The 20029-nt window shown below is 38.8% G+C and overlaps 1 protein-coding gene across 1 annotated transcript in view; it reads left to right on the forward strand.

Moving 5' to 3' along the window:
* LOC127428182 (vitellogenin-like) overlaps positions 1-20029 on the forward strand; it is a 28890-nt gene that overhangs the window by 5262 nt on the left and 3599 nt on the right. Inside the window, exons 7-25 of the mRNA XM_051676351.1 lie at positions 7081-7231; positions 7357-7514; positions 7595-7760; positions 10856-10981; positions 11108-11326; positions 11844-12061; positions 12159-12256; positions 12355-12479; positions 12734-12835; positions 12925-13044; positions 13188-13377; positions 13482-13569; positions 14102-14287; positions 14379-14517; positions 14595-14754; positions 14843-14949; positions 18982-19047; positions 19228-19437; positions 19695-19840. Coding sequence (XP_051532311.1) covers positions 7081-7231; positions 7357-7514; positions 7595-7760; positions 10856-10981; positions 11108-11326; positions 11844-12061; positions 12159-12256; positions 12355-12479; positions 12734-12835; positions 12925-13044; positions 13188-13377; positions 13482-13569; positions 14102-14287; positions 14379-14517; positions 14595-14754; positions 14843-14949; positions 18982-19047; positions 19228-19437; positions 19695-19840 — 2775 coding nt within the window. The remainder of the gene's footprint in view (positions 1-7080; positions 7232-7356; positions 7515-7594; positions 7761-10855; positions 10982-11107; positions 11327-11843; positions 12062-12158; positions 12257-12354; positions 12480-12733; positions 12836-12924; positions 13045-13187; positions 13378-13481; positions 13570-14101; positions 14288-14378; positions 14518-14594; positions 14755-14842; positions 14950-18981; positions 19048-19227; positions 19438-19694; positions 19841-20029) is intronic.

The following is a 20029-nucleotide window of genomic DNA, read 5'->3' on the forward strand; positions in this document are numbered from 1 at the left end:
CTTTGCCTACACTTGAAAATGTAACAGCGAAGCTAGCTGGGGCATGTTATTTCAGCATCCTTAATGCAAGATCAGGTTACTGGGCCATCAAGCTAACTAACAAGTCATCTAGACTAACAAACTTCAACAAATTTTTTGGACGCTATCATTTCTGCCGCCTTCGCTTTGGCTTGTTTGAGATGAGTTCCAGCGCAAAATCGATGAGACATACGAAGGCCTTGAAGGGTTCAAAGCCATAGATGCCATCCTCATTTATGAAAGAACCAAAACAGAGCATGATAAAAACCTCCATAATATGCTACAGCATTCCAGAGAGCGTCTAGTCAAGCTCAACCCCGAAAAGTGTGTCATCTATGCTACAAAGTCAGTTACTTCAGACATCTTCTCACTGCGGATGGCATAAAGCCAGATCCTGCCAAGATTGCCACAGTGAGAGACATGGAACTGCCTAAGGACAAGAAAGAACTCAAAACAGTGTTGGGTATGATGGTGTAGTGGACTAAAGCACTGAACTGGTAAGTGGAAGGTTGTTGGTTCAATCCCCACAGCCACCACCATTGTGTCCTTGAGCAAGGCACTTAACTCCAGGTTGCTCCAGGGGATTGTCCCTGTAATCAGGGTACTGTAAGTTGCTTTGGATAAAAGTGTCTGCCAAATGCATAAATGTAAATGTATGATCAATTACCTCTCTAAATTTGCACCCTGCCTCTCTGATGTCAATGCACCCCTGCACCTGCTGTTGAAAGAGTCAAATGTGTTTGTTTGGGATGCTCAACATGACGAGGAATTCAAGAAAATAAAAGGACTTTTTGCACATGAGTCAGACACAGTCTTACCCTATTTTGACCCTCGCAAAGAGCAGACTGCAAGTAGATGCCTCAAAGTATGGGCTTGGCGCTACCTTGCTGCAAGAGGGAAGGCCGGTTGCATATGCATCAAAGTCCCTTACTGAGAGTGAAATTAACTATTTGCAAATTGAGAAAGAGATCTATGCCATTCTATTCTGGTGCAAGCGTTTTTACCAGTACGTATATGTCCGCCACGTCATTGTGGAAAGCGATCAAAAGCCCCTTGAATCCATAGTGTGAAAGCCACTTGCAGCAGTTCCCCCGAGACTACAGAGGAATGATCCTGCAAATTCAGAAGTATAACTTTTCCATCATACATTGGCCAGGCAAGAACATCCCCATTGCAGATACACTTTCCAGAAAGTCACTGTCCGATCAGGACCCCAGCCAGGGAATGGACATTCAAGTGCACACCATGTACAGCAGCCTTCCTGTCAGTGACACAAAATTAGAAGAAATCAGAAATCAAACTGAAAATGACCCACAGCTCACTGCATTAAAGGATGCCATAAAAGGAGAATGGCCACAAGAAAAGTGAAAATGCCCTCAGAGCTTATCTGAGTTCTGGAATCATCATGATGAGCTCTCCCACTTGAATGGAATTTTTATTTTTAAGGGTGAGAAAATGTCATTTCCACTAACCTGCATTCAGAAATGTTGTCATCTGGGCAATGAGAAATGCAAGCAGAAAGCCCGTTACATCATGATTTGGCCTGGCATGGGAAGGAAATAGAGGAGATGGTAGGAAAGTGCTCTGCCTGCCTCACGCACCACTCTTCAAACTTAAGAGAGCTCATGATCAGCAACAAAGTTCCAGACAGACCATGGCAAACAGTGGCCACTGATCTGTTCACCTGGAACAATGAGGATTACCTCATAACAGTGGACTATTACATCAGGTACTTCGAACTGGACAGACTTCACAGCACAATTTCTACTACAATAATCCACAAGCTAAAAGCTGTGTTTGCCAGGCATGGTATTCCTGAAATGGTATTCCTGGCCCCCAATACATTTAGAAGGAATTTAAAGCATTCGCCAGGTCAAGAGAATTTACACACACAACTACAAGCCCACATTGCCCACAAAGTAATGGGCTGGCTGAGAAATCTGTTCAAATTGCATATTCACTGCTGGGAAAAGCCAATGAAGAAAGAAAAGACCCATACCTCAGTCTCCTTGAGTACCGCAATAGTCCTGTGGACAATTTCAATTTCTAAGCACAGTTGCTGATGAGTCGCCGCCTGCGCTCAATCTTACCCAGCACTAACCAGCAGCTTTTGCCAAAGATTGTTTGCTGCAAAGACCTACAAGCCAAAAGATTGCAGAAACAAAATCAAATATAGCTGCAAGCGGCAATCATCGGGGTCCAAGCACATGTGAAGAAATAACCAAAATAATCAGAATTGACAGAAATGGTCCAGTGGATGCCAAATTATACAAATTGACTATATAAAAGCTGCTGAAAGCTGATTGGTCGATGGCGGCCATGTTTTTCAAAATATGTGACTGTTCTCATAAACCTTGATGACACCTTGGACAAATAAACTGCATGCAAAATTTCAAGTCGATCGGACCAAACGGTTCCATAGTTAGAGCCATTTTTGTTTTTAACCATTATAGCGTCACCAAGTGGCAGAGGTGTGCAATATTTGTGGTTGTCCTCAGAATGATAATATCTCAATCTGTTCAAGAGTTATAACCATTTTAGTAAAAGTGACCACACCCATTATGAACGTTTCAGCATACCGTTTGACGATAAATTACAATTTTACAATTCCTTTGATAACTTTTCATTTTGGGACTCCAGAGAATGATTCTGCACTGGTTTGGTTCCAATCGGGCAAATGGCCTACGACTAGTTCGATAAAGTAAACTTTTAAAATAATCTCAAGTGTTTATTGATCATTTTGTTTCAAAGCAATGGTGCTTAAGGCAAAGTTGTTAAGAATGAGGAGGTTTACAGCATGCTCTGAATAACGTGTTTCTTTTTTAAACACAGCGGTATATACAACAATTTACATGCATGTAAAATGCAATAGCACCTCCAGGTGGCCAATTTTTGTCAAATTTTGCACAGACCTCTTGGGCCAAGAGACAAAAAGGCATACCAAGTTTAGTTCCGATCGGCCTTATTTAACCCTATATAAAAGCTGCTGAAAGCTGATTGGTTGATGACGGCCATGTTTTTAAAGATATGCGACTGTGCTCATAGATGTTGATGGACAAAGACAAAGACAGTGCACGCAAAATTTCAAGACAATTGGACCAACGGTTCCATAGTTAGAGCCATTTTTTTTTTTTATTATTATAGCACCGCCAAGAGGCAAAGGTGTGCAATATATTTTGTGTGTCCTCACAATGAGCCCATACATATGTGTACCAAATTCGGTGATAATATCTCAATCCAATCAAAAGTTATAACCATTTTAGTAAAATGGACATGCCCACTACGAATGTTTTGGCGTACCGTATGACGATAGATCAGAATTTCAAAATTCCTTTGATATCTTTTCATAATGGGACTCTGCTGAATCATTCTGCACTGGTTTGGTTCCGATCGGGCAAACGGCCTAGGGCGAGTTCGTTTTGAATTTTTTTCAAACAATCCAAAATAGCGGAAAAACGAAGGGGCGGAGCAAAATTTTGGCAGGTAGTAAAACTCTTCGGCATGATGCAAGGAATCAGAGGAAAAATATTATAATATATAATATATTATAACAAAATATAATATTTTGTTTCTAGCCCTTATGGTTCAAGATGTTTGGCCCAAAATGTGATTTTTGTTTGTTTTCTTCGCAATAGCGCCACCTAGTGTCTGACAGATGTGTGTCTGTATGCCTGAGTAGTGGGGGGGATTTGGAACCATCCTGCCAAGTTTGGAATCTCTACGACTTACGGTCTCTGACGCCTAAGCGCTTGAACCCTTAATAAAAATCGTAACAATTACAATAGGGTTTCAGCGCTAAGCGCTTGAATCCCTAATAATAATAATAATAAATATAGCTGCGAGCAGCAATTAACGGGGTTCAAGCGGTTTAAGGCCTTTAAGCACGTAAAAAGGTATTATGTTTTATTTAGCAAGCATGTAACCACCTAGATCATAGATGGAATAGACCATTTACAGCCAATACAGGCAATTTACTAAGGAAATACATGGTTTTTAAAGCTTTTTAAAGCTCATAGCTCCACCTATGGTCCAATCTCCATAAAAGTCTGCATGCTTGTTTAGAATCATATGTTGCATGTGCTCAGCTAATTTCGTGAAGTTCTGATTTTTGTTTAGGAATTATGGGCTTATTTGTACACTTGATCACGCCCATTTTCTAAATGACACTGTTATAGCTACCAAAGGGTAAAGGGTGTCCAATTTCTTTCAAATTTCTCACAGACCTCTAGGGCCAGGAGTCGAACAGGCCCACCGAGTTTTGTGCCGATCGGCCTCCGTTAACCTTGTCTAATAGGTGTTCAAATTCATTGGCCGATGGCGGCCATGTTTTTTGAGATACGCCAATGTCCTCATAAACAGTCATGGCACCTTGGACAAAGACACTGCAAGCTCAATCAGACTAACGGTTGCGTGGTTAGAGCTGTTTTCATGTTTTTTTCCTGTTACAGCACCACCAAGTGGCCAATTTTTTTTTTTTTTTACCGTGACCACAGATTGAGCTCATAAACATGTTTACCGAGTTTGGTGAAAATATCTCATTTCGTTCGGGCGTTATAGCCATTTTAGTAAAAATGGCCTGCCTTTTTCGAACATTTTGGCACCCCTTAGTGACCGTGAATCGAAATTTCAACTTTTTTTTGATAATTATGAAAAACTTAGGACTAGTTCACAAAAGTAGGTTTTGAACATTATCTTAAATATGTACCGAACGGTTTGACAGACACTAATGCTTCTAGAGGCAAAGTTGTTTGGAATGAGAAGAGCTATCAGGTGATATATATTACTTGTGATTTTTCACAACACTGCATTATATACAACCATTAACACCTACAAAAATCGTGATAGCACCAGCTAGTGGCCAATTTTTGTAAAACTTTGCACAACCCTCTCAGACTAAGATTCAAATTTCCACCAAGTTTCATTCTGATCAGTCATTATTAACCTTGTGTAATAGCTGCCGATGGCGGCCATGTTTTTCAATATATGTGAATTTCCATATAGACAATGATGGCAGCTGAGACAAAGACAATGTATGCAAATTTTGAAGTCAATAGGATTAACGGTTTCATAGTTACAGACAATTTCATGTTTTTTTGTATTATAGCGCCACCATGTGGCAAAACCGCACCAACTTTTCTGGATGACTAAAGATTGACCACCTACATAAGCATGCCAAGTTTGGTGAAGATATCTAATTTCCTTCAAGAGTTATAGCCATTTATGTAAAATTGTCCACTTCTACTTCTGATGTTTTCACATACCGTAGCTAGCTCGAGTCGAAAGTTCAAACTTTTTTTGATAACTTTTGATATTGAGACTCCGTAGAATCGTTTGGCACTGGTTTGGTCCCAATCGGATGAAAAACCTAGGACTAGTTCGCAAAAGTAGGTTTTATGAAAAATCTAAGATGTCGGAAAATTTTTATTGGCAGAAATTAAATTGGAGATTAATGTTTTGTTCGGTTTGTGCCAAGGATTCCAATGGTATAAAGCACTTGAGTCTACGACAAATGGTCTAGGAGTTATGTGCAGTTTCATGTTTTTGATCGCTGTAGCGCCCCCTATTGACCAATTTGGCCGAGTCCATGTTTCTGAGTAGCGAGCAACACTACTACCATCTGACCAAGTTTCAAGTCTCTAGGCCTTACGGTACGCTCTGCCCGATCAGTTTTATGGCGGAATAATAATAATAATAATAATAATAATAATAATAATAATAATAATCGTAAAAATTACAATAGGGTTTCAGTGCTAAGCACTTGAACTCCTAATAAAAATCTTAACAATTACAACAGGGTTTCAGCGCTAAGCGCTTGAACCCCTAATAATAATAATAATAATAATAATAATCTTAACAATTACAATAGGGTTTCAGAGCTAAGCGCTTGAACCCCTAATAAGAAAAACAATAAGAAAATCGGAACAAATACAATAGGGTTCCTGCACCTTCGGTGCTTGGACCCCTAACAAAAGAGCTACTATGACAGATCGACCAAGCCACTGTCTCAGCACAAAAAAAGACAAACAATAAGAATACAGGAGCAGGGTTACTGGAAACCAGCTGTCATAATCCAAGCAGCCAACTCTGAGAGATCAAATCATGCACGTATTGCTGATGGGCAGGAGTATCGGCGAAACAGGCGCCATCTCCTGGAGACAAAAGAGTCGCAGGGCACCAGCACTACCGACAATTCAGGGCATGATGTTGATGCTCCATGTTCAACAGCCATTCACCCTGCACCACAATGTGAAATTACGTACACACACCAAATGATGAACTACCACACCCCACCATTTACAAGACTCGTTACAGACCTCAAAAAAAGCCCAGAGCTGTTCTGGACTTATAAATTGTAAAAGAGTGTAGGTGGATCGCTGCCCTTCGAAAAACAATTTTTTAAAATGCTGTCGCAACACTGTTTCAGAGTCTGTATGTTCTGAATGACCTGAATTCAGTTGAATAACTAACATAATATTTGCCTAAATTCCCTATGAGAGTTTCTTAATGCAAATCAGTTTGGCAGAGTATTGTACTGTTGTTGTCATGAGTTATGCATTAGCATTTTGTCATCGCAAATGTGGCAATGGGAAGTTTGATACATTTAAGCGAGTCAGTTTATTTGTTTGTTCATTCATTCGATGAGTCATTTGAGTCCCTGTACAGAATGTTTACTTTTTTGTATAAAAAACAAATTAGAATAAAGTTATTTGCTGGTAGGTTAGGGTGTTTTCTAGTCTTATTAGTTGTTTTTAGTGGAACATTTTAAGTTTAATTTCTCAAAGTTTTCTGCTGTCACCCTAATTAAGATTCTTGTTTTTAATTAAAGAAAATTAGATAATCTTATTTTAAACAATTCACAGATATATTTAAAATATATTGTGCCTTTAAATAACTTCAAAGTGATAGCTACTTTATTAGTGACTGGCAGTGTACAATTGCTATATTTTTAAAAGGGTAGTGTAAATTATCAATAGCAAGTAATTTAGGAAGTTTCAAAATAGCTTCCCTAACACTAGTTGCAGCACTGCTGATTGTGAGTAACATTGCTGTTTTTCTTTGCAGACGGGACATTGAGCTCCTCAAAGTTTCTGACACAACTGATAAAATAGTGATTGGGCAGGTGCAGAGTCGAGGCAACCTGATGTTCAAGACTGAGAAGAACCTCAATCCAATTCCAGTTTTGATGATAGATCTGAGCAATCCAGTGCCAAAGGCAGACCACCTAGATTATACACACATAAACATACAAACACATACAGATGTTTAGATTCATTTTAATTAGTGCTACACTTATTTGATTTATAATTAACTTGCTTTTGCTATTTTGTTCTCCAACAGATTGTAGATTTGATCAAGCGCTTGGCACAGGCAAATATATATCAAGTGGACAGTGCAACCAGCACAGAGATTCTGGATCTAATTCAGTTGCTGCGTGTGGCAACACTTGACAATCTAGAGCAGTTATGGAAGCAGGTTGCAGGAAATGATGAGCACAGGTATGTTCTTAACCCCTGTTTATTTGAAATCTGATTCCAAGATCTTACCACAGCCCATTGACTCTCTTTTTGGACTTAAGGAGGTGGTTTCTGGACTTGGTTGTAGAGGTAACGGATGAGAGGATCCTCAAATTCCTTGAGGCCAGATACAAAGCAGCAGACATTACAGTAAACGAGGCAGGACAGACGCTAGTAGTGGCGCTTAACCACTTGTCTGCTGAACCAGTGTCAGTGGCATTAGCTCAGGTGAGTCAAGGAGCTACATTAATTTGACGTTGGGTTGGGCACAGCTGAGTTAGACCCTTAACATATACAAAAGTCTGTGAGCACTTGGTGTGCAAACAAGCTCGATTTCATGCATCGTTGTGTTTGTAAATGTGCCAGATCACAAAATCCATAATGCAACACAAGTATGCATTACATTCTCAACATTGCCACAAGAGGCTCTGTAGAGGACATCAGCATGAACTCTTTTTCTACAGACACGTCAAAACAGTTTAAAGAGAATATTGCTGAGCAAATTAGGTAACATGTCAACATGGTTATCTACCTGAATAATAACACATCTGATTTAAAGGCACAGACATTTGCACTGTTGGGGAGTAACAAAAATTTGTGATGTCACTAACATAACTACAGCTAGCGTGACAGTAGCTCAGCTGTTTTCACAATGGTTTTGGTTTTCCAGTAACGAGCAACATTCTCTGACGGGTAGCGGTGTAGCGTCACACAATGCTACATTTGTCAAAATGAATGAGCCGAGGGAGAAATCAAATGCACTCATCTAAGTTCCCTGATAGCATACGTACATCTCACAGATGTCTATTAGATGTATTTAGATCTGGAAGACATCTGTTTTACGTTGTTTGCTCATCTGCAATACGTCTATAAGACGTCTGCCCTGAGATGTCTTAGACATTCAGCAGATGTCTTTGAGACGTTTATGATTTGGAATGTTCATAATTCTGTTCTTTTTAAGATGTTTAGCAGATGCTTATTATATTATAATGTTTTCCAGATCAAAAGATCTAAAACAGACATCTTGGGGATGTATGTGTGCTATCTGGGATTCTCTCTTTTATGTAGCATTGAGAAATTCAATTTAAGTGAATCGGTCCTTTTAGACAATTCATGTAAATGAAGAAGTAAAAATAAACAGTTTACTTACACTTAGCGTTATAATTAGTGTAAACAAATTTTAGTTGGTCGGTGCATTTGGACGCTTTATACAGGTGCATCTCAATAAATTAGAATGTCGTGGAAAAGTTCATTTATTTCAGTAATTCAACTCAAATTGTGAAACTCATGTATTAAATAAATTCAATGCACACAGACTGAAGTAGTTTAAGTCTTTGGTTCTTTTAATTGTGATGATTTTGGCTCACATTTAACAAAAACCCACCAATTCACTATCTCAAAAAATTAGAATACATCATAAGACCAATAAAAAAAACATTTTTAGTGAATTGTTGGCCTTCTGGAAAGTATGTTCATTTACTGTATATGTACTCAATACTTGGTAGGGGCTCATTTTGCTTTAATTACTGCCTCAGTTCAGCGTGGCATGGAGGTGATCAGTTTGTGGCGCTGCTGAGGTGGTATGGAAGCCCAGTTTCTTTGACAGTGGCCTTCAGCTCATCTGCATTTTTTGGTCTCATGTTTCTCATTTTCCTCTTGACAATACCCCATAGATTCTCTATGGGGTTCAGGTCTGGTGAGTTTGCTGGCCAGTCAAGCACACCAACACCATGGTCATTTAACCAACTTTTGGTGCTTTTGGCAGTGTAGGCAGGTGCCAAATCCTGCTGGAAAATTAAATCAGCATCTTTAAAAAGCTGGTCAGCAGAAGGAAGCATGAAGTGCTCCAAAATTTCTTGGTAAACGGGTGCAGTGACTTTGGTTTTCAAAAAACACAATGGACCAACACCAGCAGATGACATTGCACCCCGAATCATCACAGACTGTGGAAACTTAACAGTGGACTTCAAGCAACTTGGGCTATGAGCTTCTCCACCCTTCCTCCAGACTCTAGGACCTTGGTTTCCAAATGAAATACAAAACTTGCTCTCATCTGAAAAGAGGACTTTGGACCACTGGGCAACAGTCCAGTTCTTCTTCTCCTTAGCCCAGGTAAGACGCCTCTGACGTTGTCTGTGGTTCAGGAGTGGCTTAACAAGAGGAATACGAGAACTGTAGCCAAATTCCTTGACACGTCTGTGTGTGGTGGCTCTTGATGCCTTGACCCCAGCCTCAGTCCATTCCTTGTGAAGTTCACCCAAATTCTTGAATCGATTTTGCTTGACAATCCTCATAAGGCTGCGGTTCTCTCGGTTGGTTGTTCATCTTTTTCTTCCACACTTTTTCCTTCCACTCAACTTTCTGTTAACATGCTTGGATACAGCACTCTGTGAACAGCCAGCTTCTTTGGCAATGAATGTTTGTGGCTTACCCTCCTTGTGAAGGGTGTCAATGATTGTCTTCTGGACAACTGTCAGATCAGCAGTCTTCCCCATGATTGTGTAGCCTAGTGAACCAAACTGAGAGACCATTTTGAAGGCTCAGGAAAACTTTGCAGGTGTTTTGAGTTGATTAGCTGATTGGCATGTCACCATATTCTAATTTTTTGAGATAGTAAATTGGTGGGTTTTTGTTAAATGTGAGCCAAAATCATCACAATTAAAAGAACCAAAGACTTAAACTACTTCAGTCTGTGTGCACTGAATTTATTTAATACACAAGTTTCACAATTTGAGTTGAATTACTGAAATAAATGAACTTTTCCACGACATTCTAATTTATTGAGATGCACCTGTATATATATATATATATATATATATATATATATATATATATATATATATATGAACTAGTCCACATTTTGATTCAGTTATATAGAATAGGGTGTTTTTTAGTTTTATTAATCTATTAAATTTAATGTGGTCACCCTAACTATCAGATGATATTGTTTAATTCTGATTGCAGAGTTAAAAAAATATAATCTGATTGTTATATACTTCTTTAAATACCTTCATGGTTGTTTGCAACTTGTTATGTAGCTAACTGCTTTAAAAAAAGAGTCTTGACTGTAGATTAATTACTTTAAGTTGTGAGTATCTTGTAGCTTGGGAAGCTACCATTTTAAAGTAGCTTCCCTAACACAGGACATCTGAAGGTAACTCTAAGATAACTCCCCCTTGAAAACTGTATGTTACTGCCATAACAACACAAGAGCACATGTTAATTACAGAAGCATTCACATCTGTGTTCACATAGCCTATTTGCATAAAGTATGTTTCTGGCCTTACTTTTGCATTGGCCTGAATTTTTTTTATTATTTCCAGGAGTTCCTGACAATTCCCTTCAGTAAATCGCATCCTCTTCTTTGGAACACAGTGGTTTTAGCATATGGTTCTCTACTATACAGATACTGTGTATACACTGATCCTTGTCCCATCACAGTTGTGCAGGTATCTGTGGTCTCCTACTACTGTGTTGTATGGTTCATACAAATATTGCACTTGAATCTGTTAGTGTAATGACATTTTTTTTCTGATAGTTTCCTTTTCTTATTCTTGGTAAATATTGTCGTCCAGCCATTGCTGAATATGGCTGCCAGTGGCCTCACTAAAAATTCAGAGGAGGACATGGTCCTTGCTCTGAGGGCCTTGGGAAATGCAGCACATCCCTCCAGCATCAAGACTCTCCTAAAGTTCCTTCCAGAATACTCAGTTGGAGCTGAAAAACTTCCAGTCAGAGTTCAGAGTGCTGCGGTACAGGCCTTCCGACTGCTTGCAAGCAGGAACCCCCATAGTGTAAGTATTGTGCCAAAAATACAGCAATCGTGATTTAGCCAAGCAGGATATGTTCCTAGATTAACATACTTGATCCTGTAACACAACTCTTGCAACAAATCAGATTTAAGAGTAAGGGTTAGGTTTAGGGCTGAAATTGAGGCTTCAACAACAATATTAACTACCTATCATTTCCCTCTGATTTTATCAGTAGTTACCTTTGTTGGAAATCCAACTAAACTGGTAGCTGAGTTTTGGAACATGGTAGCTGGTTTCTAGCTGATGCAAGCTGGTTATTAACTGAACCAAGTTGGCCATTAGCCAGGCCAGGTTGGTCATTAGCAAAATCTTGGTGACCCTGGTGATACATCAGTATTTCACCAGCATAATACCAACATTGCAGTACTGTTTGTGCTCTGGTTGGAGCTCAAACCAGCAGCAATCTACTGTAAATGGTAGAGCAAAAAGCTTAGCAAGTACCCGTGTCAACAGATGGGCATGTTAACAGACCATCTCTCTGTGCTTTTTATGTGTACAGGTGCAGGGTATTGTCCTGAGCCTCTTTGTGCAGAAGACTCTTCCAGCTGAAATCCGCATGCTGGCCTGCATGGTGCTTCTAGAGACCAAGCCATCCATAGCTCTGATTTCAGTAATAAGTGAGTTTCTCCTGGAGGAGGATGACCTGCAGGTGGCTAGCTTCTCCTACTCTGTGCTCAGAGGCATTGCCAAGTCCCGCACCCCTGATAATCAACATCTGTAAGCTCTATTGTCAGGGTACTGTGTTCAAATCTCTCAAAATGATCCTTTTGCAATATTTCCCTAGCCCACCTTTCTCTTTCCTTCTTCTAAAAAGATCTACTGCCTGTAATATTGCCATGAAGATTCTTTCCCACAAACTTGGTCGATTGAGTTATCGTTACAGCAAGAATCTGCATTTTGATTGGTTCCATGGTGAGTTTATATTTTAAATGTGGACATGCCATGTCTTTATTTGCATGGCTTTTTAAGTAGTGCTGGAAATGGTCTGATGTTTTTTCTTGACTGTTCAGATGACCTTTTGTTTGGGACATCCACTGATGTTTATATACTGCAAAATGGAGCAAGTCCCATACCCACACAAATAATGCTGAAGGGAAAATATCATTTCATTGGGAGAATATTACAATTTCTTGAGGTAATCAATCCTTCAGATTCATAGGACATGTTCTAAAACCTAGTGAGCTGCCTTGCTGTCTGCTGCCTATATATGCAGCATTCCAACTGAAATCGAACATCATGATTGATTGATTTGGAACCCATGAGGTGCCCATGGGCAGCTCAATATGTTTTGGAACAGAGCCATAATCGCTTATTAATTTAGTGGTATTTTATATTTATCATGGTTTATTTTAATATAAATGTTGTTAATCAAAATGTATGTGTTTCCAGTTTGGAGTTCATACAGAAGGAATAAAAGAATTTCTTGCTGGAAAAGTCCCCCCATTCGACAAAAATTTTGGAGTCACAGATTTTGCAGCTATAATAAAAATTGTGAGCATCTTCAGTCTCAGAATTTCTGAAATGTATGACATATGTCAGTCATATAACTCACATCTATTCTTCTGAATTATATATTCAAGCTCTCTGACTGGCAAAACCTCCCGAAAGATAGGCCTCTATTATCAGCGTATGCACGTGTGTTTGGACAGGAAGCATTTTTGATGGATATAAGTGGAGACCACATTCAGAGCATTGTGACGGTATTCAAAACATCTGATGTTGTTTTTTTCAATGGCATTTTTTTATTATTATTATTATTATCATTATTATTGTTTCATCTAGTTAATTCTGTGTTATGTGGGAATACAATTGAAATGAAATGCATTTATTTTGTGTTCCACAGTCATTTAGCCCTTCTGCAGGGAAGGACAGTTCAGTTTGGGAAAAGATTCAGGATCTTCAGAAAGGGACTGCTTGGCACTGGACCAAGCCTCACCTTGTTTACGAAGCTCGATTCATACAACCAACTTGTCTTGGTCTCCCGGTTGAAATCAGCAAATATTATTCCATAATTAATGCCATTACAATGAAAGGTGATAAGATTTTTTATTTTTTTTAGTTTCCCATTAGACTTCTGTTATTACAAGATAAAGACATGAGCTGACTACAATAATGATAATATATTCTATGACTACAGCTAAAGCTGAAATGAATCCTCCTCCTAAGGAACATCTGGGTGAGCTGCTAAGCTCAGACATTTCCCTACAGACAGACGGCTTTGCTGGGTAATAAACAAACTTCAGCTGGCATTCATTAAGTCTGTGCTAAACTGAAATATAGAGGGATGAATTTACTAAATAGCTGCATAAATTTTGAATGCTTTATTTCAGTGCTAAATCTTTCAGCTTATTCACTTACCACTGACAGTCCAACTTTGCCAGGGGCTACTGTATAAGCACTGGTTTAACACTGTGCATGGCATATTTATTTTAAAGTATTAGATTTTTCAGCACAAACACACCTCCTTATTAATCCAATAATGCTCACTATAGTTTGCATCTTATTTACAAAACTCATCGCAGTCTGGTGAGGCAATTAATGCCCTGCTGCATTCTTCACTACCTAGCACTCAGAACCAACCCACAAGATGTGGAATTGCAGGATTTCAATTTTGGCATGGAAGTTTGCACAGATACCTAATTTGCCATCTAGTGAATAGGAAACAAGTGCAAATAAAATCTATCAGCAGATACAACTCATTTTAAGATGTTTTGGGGGATTTTCTGTGCTGAACATTGACTTCCCTCCTCCTCACAGATTTACAAAGGATAATTTTGCCTTCCATGGAATCAACACAGATCTATTTCAGTGTGGGGTTGAGCTGAAGAGTAAGACAGTCGCCGCCCTGCCATGGGCATTTGGCTTGAAAATAAATGTGAAAGAGCAGAAGTATGAAATGAACTTGACTCCAACCAAAACAGTCACTGAGTTATTTTCAGTCAAGTAAGTTTTCCAGTAACATTTATCTGCCATACCTCTTGAAAACAAAAGTTCTGCAGAATATCCTGAAAGTTTCTCTCTCTTTCTCAAACAGCTCTAATGTGTATGCTGTGTTGAGGAACATTGAGGATCCATCTTTATCCAAAATAACTCCCATGATGCCAGAGACAGAGGGCTCCCAGCAGGGCCTGCCATTGGCCAGGAGAATATTACCCACCTCCAGGGATGAAAAGGTACAACAGTCCTCTCAATACTTTCTGTAGATGTTTGACAAATTGTGAAAACTAAAAAGAAGTGTTTTCTGATGCAGACTGAGGACTCTGAGATGAAACTCAGGCAGTGCGTTGAGGCCAAGATTTATGGAACTGCAATCTGTGTCGAAGCAGAAGCCAAACGAGCTCATTATCTTCATGAATATCCTCTGTACTACTTCCTGGGACACACCCGTTTTTCATGTCAACTAGAACCAGGTACCATAAGCCTGAATTAATTATTAATATCAAAACTTTATACATATTGAAGAGTTCCTATCAAGTGACATGCTATTTTTTTCCAAAGCAAAGGGTGCCAAACCCATCGAAAATATTCAAATTCAGGTCACTGCTGGCAGCAAACACCCTCCAGAATTCAGTCAAATGATGGATTTCAGGCACAGAGTATTCAAGGTACCATGGCTATGTTTAACTATGACCAGGCCCACATGAAATCTTTACATGCAGAACTCTGGTGAAAATTCCACAGATTTACACAGAATCGGAAGGTCCCGCATTCACAAAGTTCTGCACATTCCCAACCCAGTGGGTTTGTTTATTAAATATTTGAGCTAATACTGTATTTTCTGGAAATAAAGTTGCACCTGAATATAAGTTGCACCTGGTCAAAATTGCGTAAAAAAAACCACAGAAATTTCACACCTGTATATAAGTGGCACTAACAGTCTGACAGATGTTGCATGTGGTAGGCAATAGGACCCAGGATGCACAGACTTCTCTTCGCCCTTGTCAAGTCGCTTGTGTAGATTACTTAAGATCTACACACCATATCACATTGCAGGGTTCCTGCGGGTGCTTAAAAAGTCTTAAAATGTCTTAAATTCAATTTTCCAAAAATTAAGGTCATAAAAATTCTTAAATGATACAACAAAAGTCTTAATTATCATTTAAACAGGTCTTAAATTTGGGGGCGGAAAGACAGGAATCGTGATATGACCTAATGTGATTATCAAACTTCAAAACAATACGATTTAATTAAATAAATGCATGCGCTGCGTGGCACTGTTGTTGCACTGTTGTGAGTGTTTCCAGCTGTTGCAGAGCAGTTCGTGGAAATTTATGACAAGCAATTACTAATGATCAGTTGTTGATGATGATGATATAGTGTTGATGAAATATGACAATGTTTACTTTTAATTGTTTACATAGTAATACGTTGTAGATTATTGTAGGAGTGCACATTTGATTTCCTTTATCTGTTTGAATGAGCAGCTGGAAGCATTGAAGGGCATACATTTCAAAATAAGAGTCTCCGGTGTATATTAATGTTAAAAGTTCCGCACTATGCATAAAATATATATTTTTTATTTTTTTCCCCGGTTATTGATATATTGGTTGCACCATAAACTGCATTTAATTAATAACAGGAATTGAATTCAATTTGGACTCTTGTAGCCTCTGTCTGGCCCTTCCCATCACTGGAAGGAAAGACGAAGAACATTTTAAAATTGGTGACCGATATTACAACTACTGGCAGATTAATTGCCTTTCTTTCAATACATTGTCATATCAGCAATATCCAATATCTTTTGAACTCTAATTTGTATTTATTTATATCAAGGTACATGAACCTATTTTAATGTGATATATACAGTATATGTGTAAAACATGTCTTGAGTATTTTAAACTTGCATACATCATACCTTGTTTTACTGATAAGCAATGTTAAGGCCATGTTGAATGTGTACCCCTGCCAGTTTAAGTAAGAGTCTGTGATGCATGATTTATTTTGAGATTGTGTGGGTTTGTTTTGGTATGGGGATACGGTATTAGTTTTATTTGATCAGGTCTTGAAAAGGTCTTATAAAGTCTTAAATTTGATTTGAAAAACTCTGCAGCAACCCTGACATTGTATTTAGGCTAGTTTTAATTTGGAACATCTGCTTAAAATAATTGTTTAAATAATTTTTCATACGTTGTTTCATGAAAAAAAAAAAAAAAAAAAAAAAAACGTGACAAATAATCCACATTTGTTAATGTAAAATTTGTGCTGAAAGCAATTTGCACGGCACAATTCTGATCTTTCTGTACGGTTCTGAGCGAGTATATGTCAGAGGATGTTGCAGACCACCATTATCTGGCACACTCTGCCAGGACTATACAGCATCACTGTACAGGTGCATCTCAATAAATTAGAATGTCGTGGAAAAGTTCATTTATTTCAGTAATTCAACTCAAATTGTGAAACTCGTGTATTAAATAAATTCAGTGCACACAGACTGAAGTAGTTTAAGTCTTTGGTTCTTTTAATTGTGATGATTTTGGCTCACATTTAACAAAAACCCACCAATTCACTATCTCAACAAATTAGAATACATCATAAGACCAATAAAAAAAAACATTTTTAGTGAATTGTTGGCCTTCTGGAAAGTATGTTAATTTACTGTATATGTACTCAATACTTGGTAGGGGCTCATTTTGCTTTAATTACTGCCTCAATTCGACGTGGCATGGAGGTGATCAGTTTGTGGCACTACTGAGGTGGTATGGAAGCCCAGGTTTCTTTGACAGTGGCCTTCAGCTCATCTGCATTTTTTGGTCTCTTGTTTCTCATTTTCCTCTTGACAATACCCCATAGATTCACTATGGGGTTCAGGTCTGGTGAGTTTGCTGGCCAGTCAAGCACACCAACACCATGGTCATTTAACCAACTTTTGGTGCTTTTGGCAGTGTGGGCAGGTGCCAAATCCTGCTGGAAAATGAAATCAGCATCTTTAAAAAGCTGGTCAGCAGAAGGAAGCATGAAGTGCTCCGAAATTTCTTGGTAAACGGGTGCAGTGACTTTGGTTTTCAAAAAACACAATGGACCAACACCAGCAGATGACATTGCACCCCAAATCATCACAGACTGTGGAAACTTAACACTGGACTTCAAGCAACTTGGGCTATGAGCTTCTCCACCCTTCCTCCAGACTCTAGGACCTTGGTTTCCAAATGAAATACAAAACTTGCTCTCATCTGAAAAGAGGACTTTGGAACACTGGGCAACAGTCCAGTTCTTCTTCTCCTTAGCCCAGGTAAGACGCCTCTGACGTTGTCTGTGGTTCAGGAGTGGCTTAACAAGAGGAATACGACAACTGTAGCCAAATTCCTTGACATGTCTGTGTGTGGTGGCTCTTGATGCCTTGACCCCAGCCTCAGTCCATTCCTTGTGAAGTTCACCCAAATTCTTGAATCGATTTTGCTTGACAATCATAAGGCTGCGGTTCTCTCGGTTGGTTGTGCATCTTTTTCTTCCACACTTTTTCCTTCCACTCAACTTTCTGTTAACATGCTTGGATACAGCAGTGAACAGCCAGCTTCTTTGGCAATGAATGTTTGTGGCTTAAACTCCTTGTAAAGGGTGTCAATGATTGTCTTCTGGACAACTGTCAGATCAGCAGTCTTCCCCATGATTGTGTAGCCTAGTGAACCAAACTGAGAGACCATTTTGAAGGCTCAGGAAACCTTTGCAGGTGTTTTGAGTTGATTAGCTGATTGGCATGTCACCATATTCTAATTTTTTGAGATAGTGAATTGGTGGGTTTTTGTTAAATGTGAGCCAAAATCATCACAATTAAAAGAATCAAAGACTTAAACTACTTCAGTCTGTGTGCATTGAATTTATTTAATACACGAGTTTCACAATTTGAGTTGAATTACTGAAATAAATGAACTTTTCCACGACATTCTAATTTATTGAGATGCACCTGTATGCTGTAGTCCAGACACATGAATCATCTCTTTAGCATTCCGAAAGTGTGCTTGACTACACCAAGCATTTGGTTATATACCAGGTTATAATGCTCTTCTCCATCATTTGATTGTTATTTGATGAATTACAAACATCTCTTTTAAATAATGTTCATTTTACATTAAATCTGGCAGTAACTGCGCAAAGTAAATTGTGCCGGGCAGTTGTTGTGAATGAAATGCAATCTATAATAGGCCTAATTTACATAGAGAGGAGGAGTGGACTGCACAGCAAGGCATGACAATGACTTAATTTATATACTGAAGATGCTACTACCCTCTCTATGACTGATGATTTCTTGTTTGTGTATAAGCACGTGTTTTGATGTGCAATGTGTGTGACCGGCCAACATCCATTAAGTATAAACTAAATAAACAAGTCACTTTGGACTGTACAGTAAATTACAGGACCTTTCAGATGACAAAAAAAATGCAACTAATATTCTGGAAAATACAATATGTTTTCAGCTACTGTGTAGTATTCTCAGTTATATTGAACTAATTTCACTCTGTTTAAATACATCCAGCAGAATTCTGCATAGTTACCTTTACCAAAATTAGCACAGGAAATGTGAATCAACTCTGCAAATTATATCTTGGTCTGGCTATGACTCTTCATCATCAGTTCTAGTCGCTGAAACATTAGCTGAAGTATTGTGGGGTTTTAATATGCATACTGCCTCCTCTGTGTAGGACACAAGTGATGAGTCCATCTCCTGTGGAGAACGCAATCTGCCCAGCTCATTCACCACATCTGAGGTGCAATGCAATTTTTTTATAGTTACTTATAAAAAGTAATTTCTAGAAATTAATACAAATATCACTGAATCTACAACTTTAAAAAGAACAGGATGAATGTTAGCACTTTAAGAGTAACTATCTAGAAATGAAACAGTCAGATATATTTATTTAAGCCCTGTCATTCTCTCCATGCTGTAGGTCCTAGATGCCACTCCAGACCCTGCAATCATAGTAAAAGCACTTGCTCTTAGCCCTCCTGCAAAGCCACTGGGCTACGAAGGTGTAGCATTTTATATTCCAACAGCCCAGAGAGACGATGTTGAAATGATAGTCTCTGAAGTTGGGGAAGATGCAAACTGGAAAATGTGCGCCAATGCAAATTTGGAAAAGAGCCATTCATCAGCAAAGGTATAACAATAACATTCTAGTAATGACCCTTTCTGAAGCTGCTATTCCTGTTGCTCAAGTGGTATAACATTGCACTAGCAACAACAAGGTCAATGTTTTGATTCAGGAAACAATTACTGAATTATACTGTAGTTTAAATGCGCTGTTGCTTTGGAGCTACACCACAAAGAAACCGGCATAAACCAGCATTGAATACTATGCTTTTCTAAGCTGATTTTCATTTCCATACTGGATCAGTTTTCCTCGCTTGTTTTTAGGCCCATCTCAGGTGGGGTGCAGAGTGTCAGACTTGTGATATATCTATGAGGATGTCCACAGCGTGCCAGCCGGCGTCTAAACCTTCCATATACACCAAGATAAACTGGGGAGCTCTACCTTCAATGTTCACAACGATTGGTGAAAGGTGAAATCAGTTCCTTTTTTAGTTTCCTTAAATCATATTTGCAATTTAGTATCATATGAACTCTTAGTATCACATGAAATGTACAGTAGGTACCAGACCAAAATTATCCTTACCGCCACAGTAAAGCTTTCAATCTAAGTCACGTGTGAGACTCATTCGCAAAATCACTGCCATGTGGCGCAATGGGAT

The sequence above is a fragment of the Myxocyprinus asiaticus genome, chromosome 37, assembly GCF_019703515.2.
Source record: "Myxocyprinus asiaticus isolate MX2 ecotype Aquarium Trade chromosome 37, UBuf_Myxa_2, whole genome shotgun sequence".
NCBI classification, from domain to species: domain Eukaryota; kingdom Metazoa; phylum Chordata; class Actinopteri; order Cypriniformes; family Catostomidae; genus Myxocyprinus; species Myxocyprinus asiaticus.